Here is a 26,726-nt window from a genome sequence, read left to right on the forward strand (position 1 = left end):
CCAAGTTCCGGTAGAGTCGCATAGGACTTTGGCTTTGGCTCAGACTCCACAAAGCAACGATCCTAAGGGCTTTGGCTTTGGTTCCAACAGACGGGCCACGACTCTACCAAGCAATAACTTACCTAACAGACAGGCCACGACTCCACCAAGCAATAACTTACCCAATAGAGGATTTTCTATGCGCCAGCGGCTTTTCACAATGGCTTGATGAGTATGCAAATGAGGTGGTAAAGTCATTTAGGTTAGATGTTTCGACTTTAAACCCAACTTTTTTTTTATCTGACCGAACAAAAAAAAATCACGTGATTTGTTGCCAACGATTGAGTAATTTTGCTGATCCGTATCACGATTTCCAGATCCATATCACGATTTTTGTGATACAGATCCAGAAATCATGATACGGTTCCGTAATTTTGGAAATGGATCTAAATATCGTAAAAACGTCATGAATCCGTTTCCGAGCAAAAAGTCGAAGTTTCCAAAAAAATTAAATATGACAAATACTTTTCAAGACCGTTTTAGGGCCGAATTGTACACGTTTCGGTACCCAAAATGGTGAATGACGTTTCAGAGGGTTAGGGACGATGTTTTTGGTTACTTAGACTCCAACATACTCTAGACAGTAATCAACAATACCACAAAGATATCTGAGCACATGCTTTGCTGCTATCTAGTGATCATGCTTGGGCTCCATCTGGAATTGACTTAGTGTGTTTACTGTAGAGCAAATGTCTGGTCGAGTATGGACCAAGTACATTAACAAACCAATCAACTGCCTGTACATGGATGGATTAACAAAGTGAGAATCAGATTCTCCAAGCTTCCTTATGTTTGTTATCATGGGAGTTGCCATGGGCTTGCATTCCATCATTCCAAATTTCTTCAAGATCTTGATTATGTACTTTCCTTGTCCAAGAAGAATTTCACCTGGTTTCTGCTAGACTTCCAAACCTAAATAATAGTGCATCATTCCAAGATCCTTCGTATCGAATTCTGCAACCAACTTCCTCTTAGTTTGAAGAATGAGGTGATCCACACCTGTTAGAAGTAAGTCATCTACATAAAAGTTTAAGAATATGGGTTCATTCTTCACCACATTGATATAGAGATTTGGATCAATTTCATTCTTCATAAAATCGAGTCTTGACAAGTAGGCATCAACGTGGGAGTCCTAAGCTCTAGGGGCTTGCTTTAGTCCATACAAAGCTTTCTTCAATTTGCATATGTGAGATTATTTCCCATGAACCTCAAACCCTTGAGTTTGTTCTATATATACCTCTTCCTTAGTCACACCATTGAGAAAGGCAGTCTTTACGTCCATTTGATGAATATTCCATCCCATAGTTGCTGCAAGATAAACAAGAACTCTGATTGTTGTATACTTGGCAATGGGAGCGAATGCCTCATCATAATCTTTTCCCTCTTTCTAGGAGGACCCTCTAGCCACAAGTCTGGCCTTGTATTTGTCAATGCTTCCATCTGCTGCATGTTTGATCTTGTTTGTCCATTTTGAAGTTACAATAGACTTCTTCTTTGGTCTTGGAACAATTTCCCATACACCAATTTTCCATGATTGATTGATATTCCTCCATCATAACATTTTTCCAAACTTGCTGGCTAGATGTTTCTTCGTGTAGAAGGTTCAAAATTGATTTGCTTAGTCATGAATGTTTGCATACCCGAAGTATCTTTTAGGCCTCTTATTTTCTCTGAATGTGCCTGTTACCCACCATTTTGTGGGTGTTATCCTTAGGAGATTTTTTTTTTCTTCCAAGATGGTCCTCAGCCGACAACCAACAACCTCTTGTGGCCACCAACTAGCTCATTGTGCCATTTCTCCACCACCTGAGCCAGCCGTGTGGTCCCTCGCCCATCTGCCATGATCGTATGTTTGAAGTTGGGCCTCCCGAACCTAAAGGTATGCCTTGTCATTTGGTAATTGAGTATTGTAGTTTTCTTATCATGGACACTTTTGGGCATGGATTAATGGGGAGGATTCAACGAAAAAAATGGGTTAGGTCTGTGCCCTTGTTCCCTAGACCCCTTTTTTGATATTAACCTTGCATTCTAGTTTCGTGGGATCTCTTTTACTAACCATCAGGCTTTAGGGATGGTATTTAATGGGAAACCTCGATTTTGGTTGCATGGTCCCACTCCCTTATCCGATTATACTACCCTCTTTCCACACATTATTACCCCATTCATCATTTCTCCCACCCGGGTCCACATTCCTCCAGTAGGTCCACAAAGGGTTAGCTTGTCCCTTTCCCTTGCCCACACCTTGGGTCATGGCCTAGAATGATGCCCAGAGGTTGATGCAACTAAAAAGAAAGATAAAGCATATTTGGCCATATTAAACAGGAAATTGTACCACAAAATGCAAAAGATGGCTGGGATAAACACATTTAGCACGTGGGCAAAAGCCAATACATGAGCTCTATCCCATCATCATGGGCATCACCATGGCTCCTACAAGTTCTATGAACTTTCTTCATCATATAGGAACCCATGATTGTCCCAACCCCTGGTGGGAAATAAATTGCCCTACCTTCAAAGGGGGTGTTCATTGCTATATCTTATGCATCATGCTCTTACCCCTTGAGCCTCGAGCAATTAATCAAAGAAAATCATAAAAAAGCAAAAGGCATATAAAGAAGGGTGGAAAAATCAAGGTCGGGGCACCTCATGTACTATGGTTGCTCTCTCTTATACATTATAAGCCCAAGTGTGGGCTTCCCTCTTATTAGCTACACTTGTACCCCAGCATGTGACCTGGGGCTGCCCCTTATCATCCCCTGCTTCATTCACCTATCTGTCACATGCCACTGCCTTTTGAAGGATGTACCTTGAACATATTATCCCCTTTAGAAGTAGAAACCACCTAATAGGATACTTGGTTAACCCCATTTGGAGTTTAGGAGACATTGGCACACCTGTAAGCCCATTATGGAAGGGCAGGCCATTATGAAGTCCCCACATGTGGTCCAGGATTGGTAAGCTCATTTACTCGATTGTTCTAATGACTTGTTGTACTGGAAGGCTAGGGGACAAATTGGATCTTATGCAGGATTGCATATGGTCTCCATCTTGGGTTTGGTCTCCCTATACGGGGTCCTAATCTTCCAGAGGGCTACATTGGCACATGTAGGGTGTGTGTTGAGAGCCATGGGCCTCCATAATAGTAGACAACACTCCATGGATCCCCGAGGATGGTTAGAGATGCTCGAGATACTCCCATTGGACGAGGAAGATGCACCTGGTTCACCTTTGCCCAGCCGGCCCCACAGATGTACCATGCACTTGGCAACTGACCCAGGACTTGTAGGATGATGTGGCATCCCCTACACCATCATCAGAGCCCTTGCAGATGATCTACAGGCATCTTCGACTCATTTGGAGACCCATGAGGTTATTATTGTGCCCCCACACCCATTGGGAGCACCACAGGTTTATTGTTTGGAGAACATGGGGCCAACCCCTTGTCCATCACTTTTGAGGGTCCTACTCTTCATTATGGCATCCATGGGCCTCATTAGGCCTCTTAGAGGGCCTTACGACATGCATAGATTATTATTTGACCTCTTGAGAGGCTTATTCTTTAATTTGTGAGCTAGTTTGGTTGGCTTGTCACTAAACGTTAGATTATTAGAACATTATTTTATTTTTGGGGCTTATGTAGGCCAAGGAGGCTAATTCGAACTCCTCATTAATGTATAAATACAAGTGAGATGAGTTCATTTGCTCATCATCACTTTGGATTGGATCTCTCCTCTCTTGAGAATTTCACACTTTTTCTTAGAGGATGAATTGGAGCTTTATAGATGAATTTTGATGTGTGGATTTGGTCTATCTTATCTTGGAGCTTCTCTATTGTCAAGTTGTGGATGGTTGGATATGTTCTATTACATGTAAGTACATGCTTTTAATGCTATTCTTGTTTTACTTTTTCATATACATTGGACTGGGATTTTTGCTATTTTTAGGGCTAATTGCTACATGCATTTACTGCTTAAATTGTGGAATTTTGTCTCTATATAGCATCTCTCAATGTATGGGCCATGTAATGTGAATGAAATCTCATAGGGGTAATTCTATCAATGAATTTATTTTGATAAGCCATCATCGTTTTCCTAGGTCTAGCCAAGTTGGGTCACCTAGGGCATCAATTTTGTTGGACACCTAATCCTCTAAGGGTTATGGTGTAGAAGATAAACAATCAAAGGGAGCCCAAGAGACCTTGAAATATGGAATCCAACAGTCACTCCAATGTATTATAAATGTGCATCTACGTTAATAAGAAATGCAATTCATGCTTATCCTTCACACTCTTGTCTTTGCCATGGCTATGTTTGACATTGTATCGGAGTTGGATGGTCAAACCTGGCTCTCTGCCACTTAGATTTTCCATTCTAAAACCTTTGTCAGCTATATTTGAGCTAGGTTCTCTCCTTACAACTTGACATCTCTGCCCATTCTCCCGAAATAACAAAAAAAAATGGGCATTCTCCCTCATATTCGGATCTATCACCTATCTCTGTCCCTGTGCGTTTGGTGCGTTGAAGACTGATGCGTTGATACATTGAATAGTGCTGTTTGTGCGTTTTAATGTGGAAGTCGTGGGCTGCATTTGGAGGAGCAAGTCCGTGCATGCTTTGAGCAGACGTAAAACTCCGTTGAGTAGTTAAATTTTGCAGTGCGCTGTGAAAGCCAACATTGAGTTATGGAGCAATTAATTTTCTGTGTTGAAGCATTGGGTTAGAGCGTGAAACATATGTCGTATCCATTGTTGTGAGTGCGTTGAATTTTGGGATTCCTGAACGCTGGTCGAAACTCTGCTATCTGGAACGCTGCTCTCCTCACCTCTGTTGAACGCTGCCTTCTGCGTGGATTATCCTTCGACTGGTACCCATACACTAGGTCCCTATTCAAAAGTTGTGCCACAAAAATCAATTACGGGCAACGGTTCAATGAAAGCAGTTGAGGACATATCAATGTTGAGCGACAAACCCATTTGAGTGGGTCTGATACTTTGGTAAAATCCACGCCAGCTCTCTAAGCCCTTCCCAAGTTGTTTCCTCGTTCCTAAATTAGGGGAATAGAAGGACCTCCCAACCAGGGAATACTTGTGCGTCGGTAATTCAGGCAGTACAATATCAAGAACTTGTAGAGCTTCCTGGGGTGCATCTGCTTGCCTCCCTGATAAAAATTGACCTAAATGGTGTAGATCAGCCCGAGCTGCAAACTTGATAACAACCTTGAAGTTTCATTCTCTTCTTTGGCCACCCATACCATCATCCTTGTCAACAAGATTGACGTTAAATTCTTTGGAGGTAAAGGGCAGTGTACAGGCTCTTGCGACCATCATATGCAGGCAGCCTCCTGCCCAAATGAGACTCTCGATATAATTTGACCAGCTGCTCCATTACCACCCTATTGACACCATTGCTTCGGTCCCTTGGCATACAGTGTGTCGTAGTTTGAAGAGAGGGAAGACAGATTGAAAGCTAGAATCGCAGAAGCAAAATAAAGCTCTAGCTATCCACCTTAGAATTGAATGGACGGGTGCGGTCCCTTGTGTGGAGACTATCAACAGAAGAGATTTTGAGGCCCCTGCGTGATTTGAATCGTTGATTCGACTGTTCATATGGTGGTTTCAGTGTTATATGTTACAACGAAGGCCGTAAGGTGGTAAGATGGTGCGTGCATTGGTATCCGATATGTGTTGAATATTTAAGCATGCATTGAAAGGTTTGAACTGTGGGTTCAATATTTTTTGAAAGGTTGTGGCATATCATTTGCGTTGAAAACCGTGTATGGCGAGTTTGAATGAATGTGATGTGAGATTTGTTGGCTATTTGCATAGTGAATGTCCTTTATATATATATGTGGGTATATAATGGTGTATGTTCGTGACATATATTATATGTTGAGCGTTGAGCCATATATGATATGCTGAATGTAGTGATGTAGCGTTGGAATTGTAAGTACGTTGGAGTTGAAACAATTTGTGCATTGGTATGTGTGTTAACCTATTCTTTGGAGGCCCACATTGGGTTTTTTATTATGTGGGTTGGTGAGTGTATGGTGTAATGTGCCCATATATTATACAAGCCATGCCCCGTTGTTTCTTTGGTGAAGGGTGGTTATATGGTATGTAATAAGATATGCTATGAGATGTGGCATTGATAATTGATATATGTTATGTGGTGTATTATATGCCATATGTAGGTATATTGAAGATTTTTTTGAAGACAAAATTGTATGCCAATCAATGATTTTGCAGTAACATTATTGTGAAATGGATCAAATTGTTGATGTATTATAATTATCAAATACTCTACTGTTGATAACACTGCCAAAATCAACAAAATCTCTCTCCTTGACATTCGAATATGTCTGCAAAATGCACAAGACAAGATAGAGTTTTTGCAGCTTGAATCTCAATTCCAGCGAGAAGAGCTACAACAGAATAGACATCATTATGAATCTGTTTCTGTTCAGAACATTGAGATAGACTCCCATCAATAGCAAGAATATAAAGTTGAGGTTGATTCACATTCAATGCCTAGTTCAAGAGAAAATTTGCATGCAGATGCAATAGTTCAGTCTGCACTTCCCAAGCTCATCATCAGACTTTGGGAAGAGCTTGTCCATAACAAGCACAAAACTAGTCTTGGATATGACAAGGATATGTCCTTTCATATTCCAAACTATTCCAAGCCCATTCAATTTCAAAGTGTTGGGTTTTTTCATGACAATTCACCTTCAGCTGTTTCAGATTCTGGTCCTCTTCCACAACAAATTGTTAAATGCCAACATTGTGACCGAGTTGGCGATGTGAAAGATCACTGTTTTGATCTTCATCTGTGCAAGCATTGTGGTCAACGTACTCATTCTTCACACAGATGCTTCAAAAACAAACCTCCTGCAAGAACAAAGATTCATCTTGGATGGATTGCTTCTTGGCAATGGGCTTCAACAACCAAGAAGATATTTCAGTCATATGTCAAAATTTCTTCTAGAGTATTGAATAGTCTTGCAGGTGAGTTTTCTCCATCTTCTCACCTTGTATCTGGCGGGGGGGAAGTGATGGTCATATACAAGCTTCAAAGCCACATTAAGTGAGCCTGAGCCACAACCTGCCATACCAGACAAAGAGATGCCCTTGAGCATGCCTTTGGTTGGTGATCAACCTTAAACCATCTATGCAAGTTGAGGCCTCCCTTTTCAGGTTGAGGTTCTCCCCTTTTATGTGGGGTGAGACCTCCCTTTCCAGGTTGAAGGCCTCCCTCTTCAAAACATTAGGAGCACTTCCTCTAGTAGAAGACTTCAACTTCATGCCAGATTTGGAAGAGTTCTGGGAACTGCACTAAGCATTCCAGTGTTGGTGGTCATCCTTAAACCACCACCTTATGCCAACATTTCAGAGAGCACATTTAGCCTAGTGCTGCCATGCATTTTTGCACATTTTGTATTACAACTCTCTTCTTGGATTCACACATACCCCTTTGGATTAGGGGGGGAATGTTGGACACCTAATCCTCTAAGGGTTATGGTGTGGAAAATAAACAGTCAAAGGGAGCCCAAGAGACCTTGGAATATGGAATCCAACGATCACTCCAATGTATTATAAATGTACATCTAAGTTAATAAGAAATGCAATTCACGCTTATCCTTCACACTCTTGTCTTTACCATGGCTATGTTTGACAATTTTCTCGGTGAACTGGCCCTCCAAAAAGTTCGATCTCCTATCCTCTCTTGCGCTGGTGTTTCCTCAAGACCTTGTCCAAATTTGAAGCCATTCCAATGGTGGAGTTGTGAGAAAATCCAAGCCCTAGCTCCGAGGATCAAACTTTGCCCTAGCATCCCCAAGGCTAGTACCTTATAGGATCAATTCAACACCTTTAAGTGAATATTATTTCCTTGATCCTTTCCCCTACCTTGTCTAGGCTAAGAACATCATTGGTTGCTAAAATCTTTTCTCCTAACCTAGACTGGGTCCACCTAGTCCTGTGTGGTCCCGTTCCTTTAAATTTTTGAAAGGGAAATTCTTCAAGAACCATCCTGGTTACCAATTTCAATAAGGATTTTAGGGATTGGCAAACTCTTTCACAAATCATATTAAACTTAACCCTCAAATCCTCCCATCCTTCTCCTAGAAGACATTGTACCTTGCTTAGAAAGCAAGCAAGCCCTATCCTTCAACCTCTTCTGGAAAGGGATCATTTGGGTCACACCATATCCACTTATTGATTTATCCTTCATTGGTGACTCCATAATATATCGGGTCTCCTCCCATCGGTGAAAGTCCGTAAATAGTAGGGAGCCTTAGTTGAGGTGACAGTGGGCTAAGTCTCTATTTTTTGCCCTTGGTCTAGCATTTACCCTTTAGGTCCCCTGCTAGTTTGAGCGGTAACAGTGCCAAGAGGGGCTGCATGTCCTTTTGCTTCATTCAATGTTGTTTTCAACCAATTTGGTCTCTTCTTGATTTCTGCAATAGGGACAGGATCAATAGGTTTAGAAGGCCCTTCTGGTACTTCCAAGTGATCAATAGGAGATTCCAAGTTTTCTTCCTGGGGAGCCTCGGGTTCTTCCTCTTCATTAGTATTCATGGGTGTTGAATTTGCCACCAAACCAAGAATCTCAACGATAATACTTTACACAACGGAATTTAAACAACAGTAAATCACACATGCACAAAATATAAACAACTTTTTACTTTTTTTCAACCTGACTTCATTATATTAAACAACATATAATACAACAGTCTAGGGTTCTTGTACCATGGATAATGGACCTCATACATCCACTAGTACAAGATACAAACTGGGACTTGGTGTTAGTCCATTGACAACCAATCTGTTCTCAACAAGATACTCTGACCATCTGGCTGTAGGAGTCTCTCTCAGCTCCTCTCGATCGTACCCTGTACCTGCTCAGTCCTTCGGCTCCCGATATGCAGCTCCTGCCTCTATCAATGCTCCAAGTCCATCTGGCCACCGAATCTCGGTTATCCAATTTGCTCTCTAGTTGTGCCTTCGTCCATCAAGGCCACAACACATCAAGACTCCTGTCGAGTTGTTCACAGCTCCACTTGCGAACAAATCTCAACTGTCCACTGCTGCTCCTCAGCTACTTAGGGGCTTCAGCCCACTATGGTCTTCCTGCGTTGCGTCGATGAAGACCAACATAGGGCACGAAGGGCTGCCACCTATCACTGCAAGATGTCCATCTCCCATAATGAACACGGGTTAGGAGGACTGCCCATGAACAGAAGTCTCGGGCTCCACAACTGCTCCACTGGTTCGTCAACCCTTGAGCTCAACAACTACCAGGCTAGCAATCACTTTTGTCCATCAAGGTGCTGCACTTCGGCTCCAACTTGGACACTATCACGCTGTCCTCCAACAGACCATAAGTGCCCAATCTTGTCCACACTTGGTCTTCTCTCACGTTGCCCTCCAACAGTCCATGAGAGGCCAAGTCCATGCTATAGCATCTGTTCCTAGTTAGGGCATACCCACACTTAGGAGACCCTTACAAATGGCTACCCACAAACTCCACCAATCTGCCCTTTGCTTTGCAATAGAGGAGCTATTGCACAAATCTGGGCATCAACAACTTGTCCTCTCCTAGGACACCATCAACTCATCAACCAAGGGAACATCTGCAACACTCCTTGTTGTTGTCCTCTTGCCTCTCATCTGATGTGCCTGCTGTCACCTTGGCTGCTTGGTAGGCTTCCCAATAGTCCACGTGGGCTCCTCCAAACAACTCCTTAGGCCTCCTCAAGCTGCCCATCAAACTGATCCAAGTCTGGTCACTACAATGACCCAACACTCCTCCAAAGCACTACTTAGAATTCTGTTTGCATACTGTTGTTGGTTGCTGTTTTGGTTAGGGCACTTGCTGCAGCCCTAAACCCTCCCACAATCACTCTAACAACCTCCTTCTAGCTGTGGCCTAGGCAAGGAAGGTTCCTCTTCATGCATGTTGCTGTTCTGGGCACGTTACAGCCCAAGAACCCTCCTCGCTGCCCTGTTTTGGGAGGCTAGGCCCGCGGCCTACCTCAGCTGGTTGTGGTCCTCCAACAACCCACCAAAACAGTCTTTCAACACTGCGGTTTTGGCCTCCAACAAACGACAATGTCTTACCCTTCAAGAACTCGGCCTACCAACAGTCTCCCTCGGCCTCCTCCAGCAATACTCGGACCCCTGTTCCAGCCCTAAAACAATCCCTTCGACCTTCCTCTAGGTGTCCTCCTCTTGTTGCGGCTAGGGCATAGACTGTCCCTTCCTCCACCGAATCCTTCTCTAGAGAAAATGTTACACAAATGGATGGCCTAATGCTCTCATACTCACCTCTTATTTATACTCAATAAGAGGGCTCCAAAACGAATTCATGAAGGGTCATGTCTATTGGACGAATCCTCCTCAAGCCTACATGACTTGACTGTCCAAATACTAATGACAACTTCAAAAATTCATAACTCAAGTTCTAGAGCTCTGATTTGAGTGATCTTCGAAGCGCTGGAATCGGCTTGCCAAGCTCTATCACCTCAAATTTTCTCAAGCTCAAATTCATCATGGTTTTGGCCCAAATCCCGATGGGTGCAAAACCCCAAGCTTGGGTTCTAAGCCCACAAGCCTACTTGTGGTGCTTTGACCTCCAACCCACGAACACTAGGGCTTGGAGTACCTCCCAAGCTACACAAAAATCAACAATGGGGACTTCAGTGGACCTTTTGAATGCAACACTTTCATCAAAGGTGATATCTCGGATAAGTTCAATCTTTCTTTGCTCCCTGATGTAGGTTCTATAAGCCTTTGAGGATTCACTATATCCAAACAAGATTCCCTTCTTGCCCGAGGGATCTAGCTTCTTTCTGTTGTCCTTAAGGATGTGAATGTAGACAGGACAACCAAAAATTCTCAAGTGATCCACTGAAGGCTTTTGACCAGAGAAGGCTTCTTCAGGAGTCATATTGTCCGACACCCGATGAGGACTTATATTTTGAATGTAGACAGTAGCCATGATAGCTTCACCCCATAAGAACATGGGGAGATCTTGGTCATGAAGCATAGCCCTAGAGGATTCTTTAATTGATCTATTCTTACATTCTGCCACTCCATTTTGTTGGGGATTATAGGGAACTATCGACTCCCTCTTAATCCCTGCTTTACAAAAGCAATCATCTCCTTAGATGTGAATTCTCCTCCATTGTCAGATCGCAGTATCTTGATCTTCTTTTCAGATTGATTCTCGAATTGAGCCTTGAATTCTTGGAACTTGCCGAATACTTCATCCTTTGCCTTAATAAGATATACCTAGGTCGTGCGTGAGTAATCATCAATAAAAGATACATAATAAAGAGAACCTCCAAGAGACTTTATATACATTGGACCACAAACATCAGAATGAATCAAGTCTAGAATTTCTTTAGCCCTATTTTCACTGTTAGGAAAAGATTTCTTGACATTTTTTCCTAGGGCACATCCTTTGCAGATACCTTCATGATCAACTTGTAGTTTGGGCATGCTTGTTACCATATTACTCAAGGAGGGTAATGCTTTGTAGTTAAGGTGAGCATACCTTCTATGCCAAAGCTCACATGGATTGATGTCACAATGAAAAAGAGCTTGAAGAGGTTGGCTTAGAAGTCCATAAAGTCTTCCTTCATGAACTCCAATAATTCTAGCATTTTCTATACGAGAGCCTTTGGGCTAAACCACCACTTTACCATCAATGAAAGCTACCCTATCACCTTTATCTTCTAGACATGAAATAGAAACCAAGTTCATTTTCAAACCTGGTACATAGAGGATGTTGTTGAGATGCACGTTCCCACCAAATTCTAGCTTGATGGTTGTAGATCCTACACCTTCCACAAGATAGCAATTATTGTTTCCCAGCTCTACCTTGTGTGATGTCTTTGTTCTTTATAGACTAGACAAATTATCATGATCCCTAGTCATGTGCCTTGAGGCACCACTATCAATGACTCACATGTCGTCGTCATCAAAGGAACCTGAAAGAGTAGAGAAGTAGAAGAAGTCCTTATCTTCTTCATTCTTTATTTTCTTGGAATGTTCTACTTCTTCAGTTGTTGAGGCCTGATATCTTCCTTTCTTCTTCTTGTCATTTGATCTATTAGGACAATCACTTTTATAGTGATCATACTGATGACAACCATAGCATTGAACTTTTGATATATCTCTATTCCCTTGAGGAGTAGGTCTTTTACTTGAGTTCTTCCTTTGAAAGCTAAACTTCTTCTTTCCATTGAACTACTTTGATTTGGCAGAAAACACTTGAGAATCAGTTTCTTGAATCTTTCCTTTAGCTTTGGGTCTTGACTCTTCTTCCATACACGCAACCCATACTTCATCAAATGTTGGTCTCTCCTTTTTGGAACAAATTCCTCTTGCAAAATAATTCCATTTTTCAGATAGACCATTGATTGCAATAGTCACCAATTTAGATTCAAAGATCTTTTCTCCCATGTTTTGCAGTTCATCCCTTATGTTAGATATCTTCATGAAGAAGGTAGCCATAGATTCTCCCTTTGCTGGCTTCAAATCACGAAGTTGATTTCTTAGCGAAATCATTTGACCAGTGGTATTGGATGAAAACAGATTGACCAACTTTCCATATATTTCCTTAGTAGTGGGTAGTTATAAAACACAAGGGATCAAATGATCCTTGAGAGATTCAAAGATAATTCTCTGAGCTTTGAGTTCACCTTTTTGAACCCTAGCCTTTCCAACATCATCCTCAGGTTGAGAAACTTCTCCTTTGACATGTTGAAGAACATCATGTTCTTCTAAGACCAAATCAATTCTTTCATCCAAGCTTTGAAATTTCTTGATCCATTAAGCTTGTTTCCTTCTTTGCAAGAGGGAGCCATCAACTCATTGTTTTTAAACATGGGTAATAAATGAAAGATTTCCTTCAAAATGATACAAAGATGAAGAGAAGCTTCTTTTCAAAATGAGACCTACAATTTTCTACCAACGCTCTCATACCATTTTGAAAAACAAAGTACAGTGTGTACAAGTACTATTTTTGAACTACTGATAATTATTAGAGCTTCTATTAATTCTTTTTCTTCATCAAATAATTACACTTAAGAAATCCAACTGATAATAATGGCAAGAAAGTAGAGATCACAATGCACACTAACAAGAAACACTAGTGTTTAGGTCAGACTCTCAGAGATCAGGGCAAAACCCCACAAGGGGGGATAACCCACTCAAGCTTTTCCTTAGAGAGATCCTTCAACAAGACATCAAGACATAGATAATACTGACCACAAGATGGCTTCCACAAGTGCTAAGTCTCCAATGCAAATGTCAACAAGTAGTCCAACAAGATCCCCAACAAGATCAATACCATACCATAGAGAAAGCTCAAATCTCTTCCCTTCCAAGGCTCGGACTTCGATTGGATACAGATTTGTGGAAGCACAAAACACGGACCAAATCACAATCCTGAAGTAGCTAAGATCTTTGACTAGAGACAGGTTCTTAGTTAGATCTTGACAAGTAGATTTTCCGAGGGCACAAAAACATGGATCGATTACAGTCCTGAAGTGGCTCAGATCTTGGGCTAGAAACAGTCCAGAGGTGACCTCAGATCTCTAAATAATAGACTTATAATATCCTTTTAGGACTTGGCCTAGAGATCACCTTCAAGAGATTTCGAACCACTGAAAGAATACTTGGAGTATCCTACTAGGTCTCGGCCTAGTACTAGATTTCAGATCACAAGAATAAGAAGTAGATCTCGGACCACCAAACTTTAGATCACATGAATAATGAGCAAATATTGGACCAGCAGACTTTAGATCACATGAATAATGAGCAGATCTCGGATCACCAGAATTCATATCACAAGAATAATGAGTGGATCTGAGACCACCAGACTTCAAATCACAAGAATAATGAGCGAATCTCGGACCACTGAAAAGAGTAACAGATCTCAGAGTTGATTCACAGGAGCAATGAATCAATAAAGATCTCAGAGAAAGATAGAAGAGATTCTTCTTCGCTTGATCTAACCCTTGAACCCTTCTTTGAATACCTTCGCATAGGACAATAGATGAGTAATGTATGTGTGATCGAATTACATTTCAAGGAGGATAAATGGAGCTCTTTATATAGCCATCATGAGATCTGAATGGGTGCCTTTCTAGGCAAACTGACTTGACCATCTAGAAGTGTTGATCTGATTTGCTGGAGTGAGTTTCTAGGCAAGCTGACTTGACCATCTAGAAAGGCTGACTTAGCACACGTGGAACCACTTGTAATTACAAATAATATTTTTCTTCTTTACAAAAATACATTTTTGGCCAAAACAAAAATATGAAGAACATGCTAATGACAATAAATAATTTTATGAAGACTGACCATAGCTACAATTTCAACATAGAGCAAGGGCAGGTTAGGTATGGCAACCCTGGTTGCAAGATGGCAGGACTGGATGAAACAGAGGGACCCGAGATGTTTCTGTGCTCCGTTGAACTGACTCACTAAAACTAGACCAAATTAGATGAACGTGAGATACATTTCATTAAGCAAATGTATATATAAATACAATATTTAATGATTGTTGGATTCATCTTCCAAGGTCTCTTGGACTTTTTATGACTGTCCAACTTCATTTGAGGCATTTTGCCTTCCTCTCAAGTGAATGTGCCAATTTCACATAACCCTAAAAGGATTATGTTTCCAACAATTAAAGATGCTAAACAACGAACTGGGAACAAATGAACACTAGTACGAGCTATGATTGTTGGAAATAATACTGAGAGGGGGGGTGAATCAGTATTATCAGATCAATAAAACCTTTTCAATTTCATACTCAGAAACATATACGCGACTTCAGTTAAGTGAATCCGCGTGTACACGCGACTGTGTCTAAAGCAACTAGCGTATATGCAGATATCTTATGATTCAGTTAATCTTATCTTCAGTAAATGCATCAGAACATTATTAAGCAATTTAACAGTAAACAGGTGCAGTATAACAGAACAGAACATCACACAAGAGCCACACACATGAACACCATGATATAAGGTGGAAACCCAATGTGGGTGAAAACCACCTGCTGCAATTCGTCTCTTTCTTCTTTAATGAGAAACTTCTTTTACAATATACTGGTGCAGTCCTTTACCAGTATGCAGGCTACAACCTGCAGAGGGCTACAACCCTCTCTTTCGTTTTCCAACTACTTCTGGAAGGGAGCTACAACTCCCTCAGCTCTTGTACTAGCTGATCCATTTACTAGTACGTAGGTGCTGACCCTACAACCTTCAGGGACCACGTTTCATCAATTTTCAGACTGGATCCAAGAGTACAAAGCAAACATTACCGCAATACAATCATCAACTTATACTTGCATCATAATTCATTAAACAACCCAATACCAAATCACTGAAACCCTGTCATCAAGAACACAGAACCCAAACCAGAATCTAGAACTCTGCAACAACCACCAGAATCAGCAACAACCTGAAATATCAACCCTTATCATGCATACGCTACTTCACTGTACCAAAACCGCGTGTATACGCGCTTTCTCCAAAGGCAACCCGCGTGCAGATCTAGAAATGATTACTTCTGCCTTTGCTGTCAGATCCGACCCTTGCCAAGCGTCCCGAACAGATAACCAGCAATACCAGATCCTCTCACTGCGTCAGACACCCACACCCTTATCTTTGCCTAGTGATCTTCTCCTTATATAGCCTTAGGCCTTGTTCAATACCAAGAGCCAAAACCATAGAAACACAATACCATCAACTTCAAAACTAGGGATCGACACGCCCGTCGAGACACAATGGTCCGAAACCATAGGCACAACTTCCAAGGACTAACCGCCATGGACCAAAGGTACTTTTCCACATACACGCGCTTTTTCTGAAGCCAACCTGCGTGTACACGCGACTTGGGCTTAACAAACCTGCGTGTATGAACTTCCTTGGTAAGCTGTACTAGGATCTGTCTTCTGATTAAGTTGCCATTACCTGTACCAACCTCTGAGCATCTGTACCAACCTCTGAGTGAGTTGCCATCAAGGACAACTCTTGAATCATAATGCCAACAATGATACCACAAGTGGGAAAATAATGAAGGTGTTGCGGGGAATTATCTTGCCAAATCTTTGCCGTGAAATTCAAATTTAAATTTGAGCCCTTTTCGTCTTGCGCAAGAACCAATTGATTTTGAAGGATTGGGTAGTTGGTCCAATCACTCTCATATATATGGAAGTTGCGTTGGTAGCTACAATAGTTCTTCAAAACTTAATGGAAGGAATGGGTTGAGTACATTCCTTTATTTTTGAACTTGACCCATAGATTGCTTGGGAGACTGAGGTATATATGGGACTGTACAACAACAGACTGCCTTGATTATGGAAAAATCTATAAGGGGGCAGAGACCCATGAAGCCGGTAAATATATTCATGGACACAAGAATTCATTAATTCACAAAGAGAGACATCCATAGAGAGTAGAGACACATGGGTGCCTAAGCAATAAAATTCATGAGTAGAATGTTGCCAATCTCGAGTGGAATGATGGATGAAGCATTCTGGGTGATTAAACTATGTTTTGGGTGTCCAAATATGCTTAGAAAAGTGCCACTTGTGGATTGGAATGATGCGGGTGTGTCTTGGACTCTCTTAAAACAAATTTCTCTCTATTGGACACTTGCAAATGAGCTTCAAACTTTAGCTGGGCAGAGTGAGCTGCAATTTGATGTGTGCTGGTTGAGCATGATGAGCCAAAGGTGGGGAAATCATCAAGAGGATATAGAGCAGTGAAGGGATTCCCTTATTTCCTTTGCTAACGAAGTTGTGAGGAATTTGGAGATCACAGAGGCCCAAACTCAATTGGGAATGGAGATCCTGTTGATTTGGGGTAGCATCGAATGTGCTCTAGCCATGAAAATTGGTGGAGAGGCTAAAGCACATGAGATCTCCAAGACCCAGAAATGGTTTGGACAGATTGTAACCGGTTTAAGAGATAATTAATATTTTTAATGGAGTTTGTAAGTCTAAACTTAGGAAAAATAAAATATTAATGGGTATTAATATAAAACTACGTTAGAAGGGTCCAAAAGTCATAGATCAAACCAAATCTAATTGTAGCCGTTGATTACAGATTTAATCTCGGCCGTTGATGGACCAACGAGAAAAGTATAAGAAGAGGCTTGAGGGTCAGTTGGAGAATACATTAGAGTGATCAGTGATTCATTTTACTAGAGCGCAGTTGCTAAGCAAAGTTGAATCAGTGATCAGCAGTGAGGGGCAATGAGTATGAGGCAGAGAGGCAGGGACAATATTGGGAGACCAACACAGAAGCAGAGAGAGCGAGAGCAACAGTCAGTTCAGACTATGCAGAGCCCAACAGAGGCGGCGCAAAGCCCAGAGAGACTGCGTCATCCACGCAGAGGGTCGAGGGAGTGATGCAGAGGCTCCCAGAGGCTGTGTAGTGCCTTAGAGGGCTGACGCAGAGGGTCCTGGGGCTGACTTAGGTCAGCAGGAGGCTGACGCAGGTTAGCAGGAGGCTTACGCAGAGGCCAGAAGGGCCAACGCTGAGCTTCAATTGTGCTGGAGAGGGTTTTGTGGGACGGGTTTTCTGAATACCTGTTTCCGAATATAGAGGTATTACTGCCGTGTATTTTTCTCTGTCAGGTGAGCCGGATTAGGCACCCAGTTGTACTCAGGTAGATTGCATAATAATATAACCCTCTGAATAGCTACTCTAGTTTTCCTGCATTGGTTTTTTCCGGGGACATTGGTCTAAAAATAACGGTGTCACTTATGTGCTTGTTTTCTTTTAGTTGATGATCTGTAGATGTTGTGACTGTATTGTGTTTATTTCGGTATTTAAATGTATTAAATAACTTGTTCAAATTTAAACAAGTAGGAGAAATAAACTAGCAGAATACAGAATAATTTTCCAACGGATAGACTTAGAAAATTCAACATGGTATCAGAGTGTGGTTGTAGATCACAGGAGAACTGAAGGCATCGGCCGAGCAGAGCATTTGCAGTAGATTCAGCTGTCCCGAGTGACAAAGCTGATCATTGTAGAAGGCGACAGAGGAAGGAGTGATGCAGAGGGACTGCGTCATCAGTTTGGGCCAGAGAGAGGCCAGCGCAGAGGCTAAGGGAGGTAGAAGCAGGCTCACGCAGAGGCCAAGGTGCTGCAGTTGGCTGAGGGAGTTGATTTGCTGGTGTCAGGATTGCGCAGAGCCAAGTGGCTCAATCCTTCAGTTGTTGGGGCATAGGAGGTCGTGGGTAATTTTTGGAGCGAAGCTAGTCGGGTATTGTGATTAGAACAATACCTAATAGGAAAAGACCAAGGTGGAGGGAGTTGCTGCGGAGGCGGATTTCTAGCTAAGGAATTTGGATCAGTGTTGCAGTTGCACAGATGATTGGAGGGGCAACTTGACGTTGGCAGAAGGATTTCCAGGAGGGAAATCGGGACTCAGAGGGAGTCCAGAGGAGAACTTCCAGACGGGAAGTAGAGAGACTCAGTAGGAGTCGAATCGAGAACTTCTAGACGAGAAGCAGAGAAACTTAGCAGGAGTCGAACCGAGAACTTCTAGGCGGCAAGTAGAGAGACTCAGAGGAGTCGACAGAGAAGGGCAGAGAGATGGCCGTGAATGCTGAGAGATTAGGATAGGCTATACGAAGTGTCCAACTTTGTGGCCTGGAAGGCTAGGATCTTGTCCATTCTAGACAGACATCGCATCAAGGGCTTCGCCTTGAGAACGATGGCTGTCCCAGTTGAACCGATAGCAAATGATAGGTACGAGGAGGTAATAGCTAAGGCAAAGTGCATGATCCTTGATGGGGTCAAGGATCATGTGGTACCACATATTGCCGAGAAGGAAACGACAAGGAGATGTGGGACACTTTGAAGACATTGTACCAGCATACTTTTGTGCAGAGGAAGATGCTGCTGGAGAATCAACTAAGGGCATACCAGATGTAGAAGGGAGAGCAAATAGATGTCTTCCTCGGTCGGTCGAAGGAGATCCATGACCAGCTAACTTCCATAGGGGCCACGCCGAATGAGGAATTGATGGTGAGGACCACATTTAACGCAGTCTCCGAGGATTGGGAAGTATTTGTCCAGAGCATATTAGGCAAGACAAAGCTTCTAGATTCGGAAGAATTGTGGGCAACTCTTCGTCAAGAAGAGATCAGACAACTGACCAAGGCGGGGAGTAGCGGCAAAGGGGTCAGGATCAAGGAGGAAGAAGAGGATGCTGCTCTAGCATCCGCGGGAAAGAAGGAGAAGAGGAAGAAGGACCTCTGCAAGGTCAAGTGCTTCCATTGTGGGGAATTGGGTCATTTTGCGAACCAATGTCCGAGGAAGAAGAACAAGGGAGAGCTTATGAGTCCAAGGCAGTGCCAGCGAGGGCGGAGAAAGAAGTTGAGGAGGATGACGATTGTGCCCTGAGTGCTTATGTGTCACTTGAGAAGAAGTGGGGAGACATCGAGCTGTAGTCAGGAGGACTACAGGCGATGAGGGGCAGGATCCTTGAGGTACCCAACCTCTTGGATTATACCTTTGCTGCGGGAGCCCCAAAGAGGAGTAGCAGGACTGGCGGATGTCGGTAGAGTTTGATGCGGATGAAGCGACAAAGACAACTATAGTGCAGGAGTCCTCGGACAGTGCGAGGCTAGCAGGCTGCAACAATGCGAGAGGCATGGGAGTGTTGCACCAGTGCAAGATGACACAGAGAGGTGTGCACGGTGCGAAATGCAAGGAGTTGTTGCAGCAGCGCAGAGGTCAGTAGCGGGAGCACTTGTTAGCGACAGAGAGGGCTTCAACATCGGGAGTGTTTCTAGCCTGACAGGGATGTCAGATGTTGGGTGGATCAATTACGTACTTCTCAGTAACTGAGTTGCAGTGCAGTAGCAATATGTAGTAGCATGATGCAACATGATGAGAGGGGGATGCAGTGGAGATGCAGTGCTAGGAGAATGGACCAGTAGCAACACAGATGCAGAGGGAGCTGCCGTACGGATGCAGCAGTGGCAGTGGTAGGGCCATGGTCAGCAATACAGGATGTAGCAGTGTAGAGGATGTTGGGCAGGGAGGCCTAGGATCGGCACAGGGACCGGTGCTAGGTAATCAGAGTGATACTTAGTGAGGAGTATTACTAGAGCATAGTCCTCGCTAAGAGGGAGTGTTGATTTGGTGTAGCATTGGATGTGCTCTAGCAATGAAAATTGGTGGAGAGGCTAAAGCACATGAGATCTCCAAGACCCAGAAATGGTTTGGACAGATTGTACCCGGTTTGGGAGATATTAAAATAATTAATATTTTTAATGGAGTTCCTAAGTCTAAACTTAGGAAAAATAAAATATTAATGGGTATTGATATAAAACTAGGTTAGAAGGGTCCAAAAGTCATGGATCAAGCCAAATCTAATTTTAGCCGTTGATTACAGATTTAATCTCGGCCATTGATGGACCAACGAGAAAAGTATAAGAAGAGACTTGAGTGTCAGTTGGAGAATACACCAGAGTGATCAGTGATTCATTTTGCTAGAGCGAGGTTGCTAAGCAAAGTTGAATCAATGATCAACAGCGAGGGGCAGTGAGTACGAGGCAGAGAGGCAGGGACAATATTGGGAGACCAGCACAGAAATAGAGAGAGCGAGAGCAGTAGTCAGTCCGGGCTACGCAGAGCCCAGCAGAGGCAACGCAGAGTCCAGAGAGACTGCATCATCCACGCAGAGGGTAGAGGGAGTGACGCAGAGGCTCCCAGAGGCTGCACAGTGCCTCAGAGGGCTGACACAGAGGGTCGTAGGGCTGATGTAGGTCAGCAGGAGGCTGACACAGAGGCTAGAAGGGCCATCGATGAGCTTTAGCTGTGCTGGAGAGGGTTTTGTGGGATAGGTTTTCTGAATACCTGTTTCCGAATATAGAGGTATTGCTGCCGTGTATTTTCCTCTGTCGGGTGAGCCGGATTAGGCACCCAGTTGTATTCAGATAGGCTGCATAATAATATAACCCTTTGAATAGCTGCATCGGTTTTCCCGCATTGGGTTTTTTCGGGGACATTGGTCCAAAAATAACGGTGTCACTTGTGTGCTTGTTTTCTTTCAGTTGATGATCTGTAGATGTTGTGATTGTATTGTGTTTATTTCAGTATTTAAATGTATTAAATAACTTGTTCAAATTTAAATAATTAGGAGAAATAAACCAACAGAATACTGAATAATTTTCTAATGGATAGACTTAGAAAATTCAATAGATCCCTAAATCTATCATATATGAGAAGGAAAGTTGTTTTCACTTAGCCCAATTACCAGTGATTTATCAATTTTCCCATTGTGGTATCATCACCTATCTAGGGAGTGGCCAATTGTAGAAAGTTGATGTGCAACTGAGCCTATGGTTGGGTGGAAAAGGCTCCTTCCCAAATCAGTTACTAGCTTGGAATTTTAGATAAGTGTTGCCTATGTTCATGTGATTATTGTTCAATTTCTCTTTGAATTTTTATTAGTAAAATTAGATATGAAAATGTATGCCTTGTTCTTGTTATGGAATTTGGAATGTGGTGCATATGATAAACTATCATATGATTGATATATATATACACACACACACACACATGATTGATATATATATACACACACACGCTCGCTCACAAAGGTCTAATGTTATGATCAAGTTTAATATATATTTCAGCATGAATGTATATTACTGTGAGCTACAAGAGCCTTTTGGGAATAAATTGATGTGAAAAGTGGAGAAATTAAACCACATAATCCTCTTCACATGGCACAAAAAGACTTTTTAAAATTTTGGTGGGCAATAACCTCTGGTAAGTCTATGTTTACATTTTACTCCTACCTAAATGCATAAATAATGGTGGGTAGTTACTCTTGGTAAGTATGCTTATTTACATGTGATTCCTATCCATTTTTGGTGCAAATACTTGTTTAAATTCGGTGGGAAGTAACTCTTGGTAATCATGTTTATTTACCTTGGTATGCAAATGTTCCAAGTTTCCTTATTCCTTGGAATTGTATTTGAAATTTCAATTGTATTTTGAAGCTATGTTTGCATGAATGTTAGGGGTAGTAAGTGTTGGTAAGAAATCTTGTTAAGTGAATATGATAAATTCTTGAAATAATCGAGTATGGGAAAGAAATTTTCTTTAATGCATTATATATCTGAGAATATTTATATTCTTATTATTACTTGCATTCATGGATTTGTTCATACACGAAGAAGAAGGGAATGCTGGGCAAAAGTTTTACCAAACTGTGATCTTTTTGAGCTTGATGCAGAGTGTACTTTGTAAATTTGATTAAATTCCACTATAGAGATAATCCTCTTTATTGTTTAATGCAATATTTTCTTATATTTGTTGCATAGTTTGCTAAATCTACTACATTTCGTGATCAGAAGAATTTGTGAAACTTTTATTAGGTAAACAAATTAAATTTCATCGTTGATGATACCATTTGGGGCTTGGCGATTTTGACGAAGTCTCTAAAAGTTACATGTTAAATTTTTCTGATAGCTGAAAAGTCCATTACATGTTAAATTTTGTTGATGGACGAAAAGTCCATTGGTTGTTTCGTCCATTGGGTGTTCGGTGAATTTGACAAGGTTCTAAAAGTTACATGCGACCATTGGGGTTCGGCAAGTGTTGTCTAAAAGTTACATGCGACCATCGCAGTTTGGAAAATGGGGTCTAAAAGTTACATGCAACCATCAGGGTCTGACAAATGGTGTCTAAATGTTACATTTCAAATTTCATTAATGGTTAATAGGTATTTACTTTATCAACGGCCAATAATTTTTTTGAGGTATTTACTTTAGGAGTTATTTTTAGTGTGATTTTTTGGACTTTCGGGTGCCGGAATCCGACGGAAAAATTGAGGTGAAATCTTGATTTGTGTTATTTAAACTGGTTTTTTGAGTGTATATATGGATTCAACACCCTGAAAAACCGCTAGGGCACTTCGATTATGCAGGGTTACCCATCAAACCTGTGATTTCAATAAATTTCTGGCGGATTTTAGAGAAATTAGACCAGAAAAACCCAACGGAAAAGCTTCCAAAAGATCGCACTAAATACAACTCGTTTACTTTATCAACAAATTGGTAGAAGGTTTCAGGTTGACCTCATCGGCGGATCGGCAAGTTTTGAGTTGACTTCACTGGGCAATTTTTTTTGGGTTGACCTCATCGGTGGTTCACAAAAAGTTAGGAATTTTACCTATTGACAATCCGAAAAATATTTTGGGTTATGGAAAAATTGTAAATTCTCGAGGGTCAATAGAGCCTTTGACACTCTGGAATTTAGAATGTGGGTTTTATTTCCACATGAAGTTTATTTACACTTGGGATTTAAATTAATAGTTGGGGAGATATAAATATTTACTTGGAATTATTGGATTAATGTTTTATTTAAAATCCCACTTATGTAACAAGAAGTAAAGTAAATTAATTGGGCTAGTGGATGACATGATAGGCTAGGAGGTCCTGGTATTATCATTGTGTCACCCCATGATGACACGTGCATTGGGGTGCCACAACATTTGCCATGTGGCAGTTGCTTAGTAGCCGTGACATGGTATCAAGGGTGAAAATCTTCAAATCTTCAAATGATCATATCTCAATGATATGGACTCAGATTTTAATAAGTTTATACTGCTGAAAAGCTCTTGACAAGTAAAAGGTGATGGTGATTTCAGAAATAACTTTGAGTTGAATAAGAAAAGTGAAAATTTGATACCTTATACCCTCAATATGGTACAAAGAGGGTTGGGTATATTACAATCTGACTCGGTGTAGGTAGGCTCCCAATATTAATATATGGATGTTTGAATATGAACAAATTAATATATCATTAATGCTGTCATCATTAAATTTATGATAAATTTTTACTATAATAGTATCAATAATCTTGCCATGACCATGTGATGTAGAACAATAGTATCAATAATCTTGCCATGACCATGTGATGTAGAACAATTGGTGATAAGGTGTACCGTTAAGGTGCTCTTTCTGTGAAGGTGTCAGGTTCAAAACCCTGTGAGTTTAGCTAATGAAAAAAAATAATATTAATAATCATTAATAATGTTCAATTAATGTGTGTTGTTTCCCTATTTCTGGAAAATTTGAAAGTTCCAACTCCAAAACTTGTATCCACTTCACAGATATAGGTGACAGGTTGCGCTGAAATGTTCATTATTGGGGTTCACGTTCAGAGTTTTTGATCAGCAAATTGTATGTTCTGGCATTATGGAATCATATGTTTATTCTAGAATATTTCTCATAGTTTCATGCTCTGCTTCTTATTTGTAAGATCAATTTATTCAGGAACGGAGATTTTGAAATCATTTGTGATTACATATGCATGTGAAATTGTTTGAGTGCATAAACATTTTAATTTAATTCTTGGTTGTGATGAAATCTGAGACTTTGTGACAGACACATCGAAAACATGGACTCTGATGATTTTGGTATGGGGTCTCATCAAAGTTTTGTATGCTACCAGTATGTTCCCTATTTGAGGTTCATCAAATATACACAAATATACAATATCGTATATGGTAGATTTGGTGGGAAGAATCCGGAAAAGAGCACGAGAATTTTATTTGATTTTTTTAGGGGAATATTTCTCTTCTGCATATTGTACTTGAAAGATTATCTATTTAGACATTCACTAAAGGATTACACTAAATGTTTATATATATAAATGGACAGGCTGGCGAGGAAAGATTTTCTGTTGAGCTGGATGATGATGACACTGTTTGGTATGATGTTCTTTCCTTCTCAAGGCCTGCACATTTTTTGTCTTTACTAGCACGCCCATATGTCTATTATAAACAAAAACTCTTTGCCCAGCAATCAGCACAGGCAATGCTGAAAGCTGTATCAGAGTAGGATAGGCTTGTCTTGTTTTGGGTTCTCAAATAAAGATCTCGAATGACATCTCCTTCCAATGGTGCGTCCTATATTAAGTTTGGTAGTACCTTTCTCCTTCACTGAGGTGTTTTCTCAGACGAACAAGGCAAGATAACGTATGAGATGACAGGTCTTATAGTAGATTTTTTTTCTTAATCTCAAATGTACATAAAATGCTTATACACATGGAGACTGAACTAGAATATATACATGCTATTAATAATTATGTTTTTTTCCTTAATTTTCATTTTGACAGTGAATGCAAGATGAATTAAGAATACAAACATTATTTTATAAGGTGGAAGAGACATGTATGTTGTTGCAATTGTAACACCCCAAAATTTCCAAGGTTGACGATTTAGTGTAAAATGAACTGGATAATTTCAAGCTCTCAAATGCAAAGTTCTATGTTCTCATTTTTGTTCAAAGAGCGTGAAGAACGGGCCCCGAGGGGCTACACTCCAAAGAATGGACTCCCTTTTGAAATTCATGCCATATTCAAACGTTGGTGGATGGCTTAGCACTAAACCTCACTAGTGAACCAGTTCTCCTTTGACGAGCTTTCTCTGTTTTTTCTCCCCACTTTTAGGGATATCGAGGGCTATTACTCAGACTTGTTAAATTAGGATAACATTCACGTAATTTACCTGGTGATTTGGACTTGAATTGAGTCAAGCAATTTTGTTAGGATAGGTCAAACTAATTTGGACCAAATTTGTCATTTCTCTTCATGTGTAGCTGATGGCCTACTGTAAGCATATGAAAATAGTTGAAATAATTTACTTGGTGGTTGATGTCCCTGTGAGGCGACCCTTAGTAACAGTGGAAGCCAAAACATTAAGCTCTCAATTGTAAATTATATATCTCATAATAAAGAAATATACTGCGAGAATCTTGGAAATTTGAAAGCAATTATGCTTTAGACAGAAACATGGATATAGTGAAAAAAACATCAACTTAGATGATATGTATGTAGTTTGTTCGTGAATTTTACTAATAAACCCACATTTGCAAAAATATTTCTTTTCGTTTTGTTCACATTTTCATTGAAGTTTCTAAGAATCATAGTTAAAATGTAACTCTACTAATTAGGTGTCCATGTTCTCTGTGTGGCTTGAAGGTCTACATGGACAATCACATGTACAATAACCAAGTCAAGGTGACCTGAGATATGTCCCTAATCACTCTAAATATAGTGAAAGGTAAAAGCTCATTTGTTTACCCCTAATCACTCTAAATATAGTGAAAGGTAAAAGCTCATTTGTTTACCCCTGTTTATTTTGAAGAAGGAAAACTCTATTTGGTAATGAAATTTTTTGAAGAAGGAAAACTCTATTTGGTAATGAAACTTAAAATAAACAAAGGTAAACTCTATTTGTCAGTGAAACTTAAGTAAAAGGGTGGACAGAAAGAGCTGAAGACCCATGCTGCTACTCGGCATTCCTCCAGGTCATGGTGACTTGAGACGTGTTCCTAATCACTTTGAACATAGGTGAAAGGTAAAAGTTCAGTTGTTTACCCCTGTTTATTTTGAAGAAAAGGAAAACTCTATCTGTTAATATAACTTAAGTAAAAATGTGTAAAAATGTGTACAGAATGAGTTGAATACCCATGACCTTTAAATACAAATTTTCATGGAGAATTCTCAAACATACAAGAAATGGCCCACACTTCAAATGACATAGACAAGTGATTGAAGTGAAAAATATGTACTCCATGGCAGAAAGTACTAGAGGAATGAACAAGGACTGGACGTAAATGTGAAAATAA

At 40.9% G+C, this 26,726-nt stretch overlaps 1 protein-coding gene across 2 annotated transcripts in view; it reads left to right on the forward strand.

Moving 5' to 3' along the window:
* The window catches only part of LOC149216281 (UPF0548 protein At2g17695-like), a 110,623-nt gene extending 85,426 nt beyond the window's left edge, over window positions 1–25,197 (forward strand). Inside the window, exon 4 of one of the 2 annotated variants that reach the window (XM_089392765.1) lies at window positions 22,467–22,758. In XM_089392765.1, coding sequence (XP_089248891.1) covers window positions 22,467–22,547 — 81 coding nt within the window. In that variant the 3' untranslated portion in view covers window positions 22,548–22,758. Of the gene's footprint in view, window positions 1–22,466; window positions 22,759–24,755 lie in introns of those variants that run through there. The other variant, XM_089392764.1, reaches the window with a different exon arrangement.
* The last annotated feature ends 1,529 nt before the right edge of the window (window positions 25,198–26,726 follow it).

Source organism: Pinus tabuliformis, chromosome 1_1, assembly GCF_031772625.1.
Source record: "Pinus tabuliformis cultivar Carrire ecotype Pingquan chromosome 1_1, CPIR1, whole genome shotgun sequence".
Taxonomy (NCBI): Eukaryota; Viridiplantae; Streptophyta; class Pinopsida; order Pinales; family Pinaceae; genus Pinus; species Pinus tabuliformis.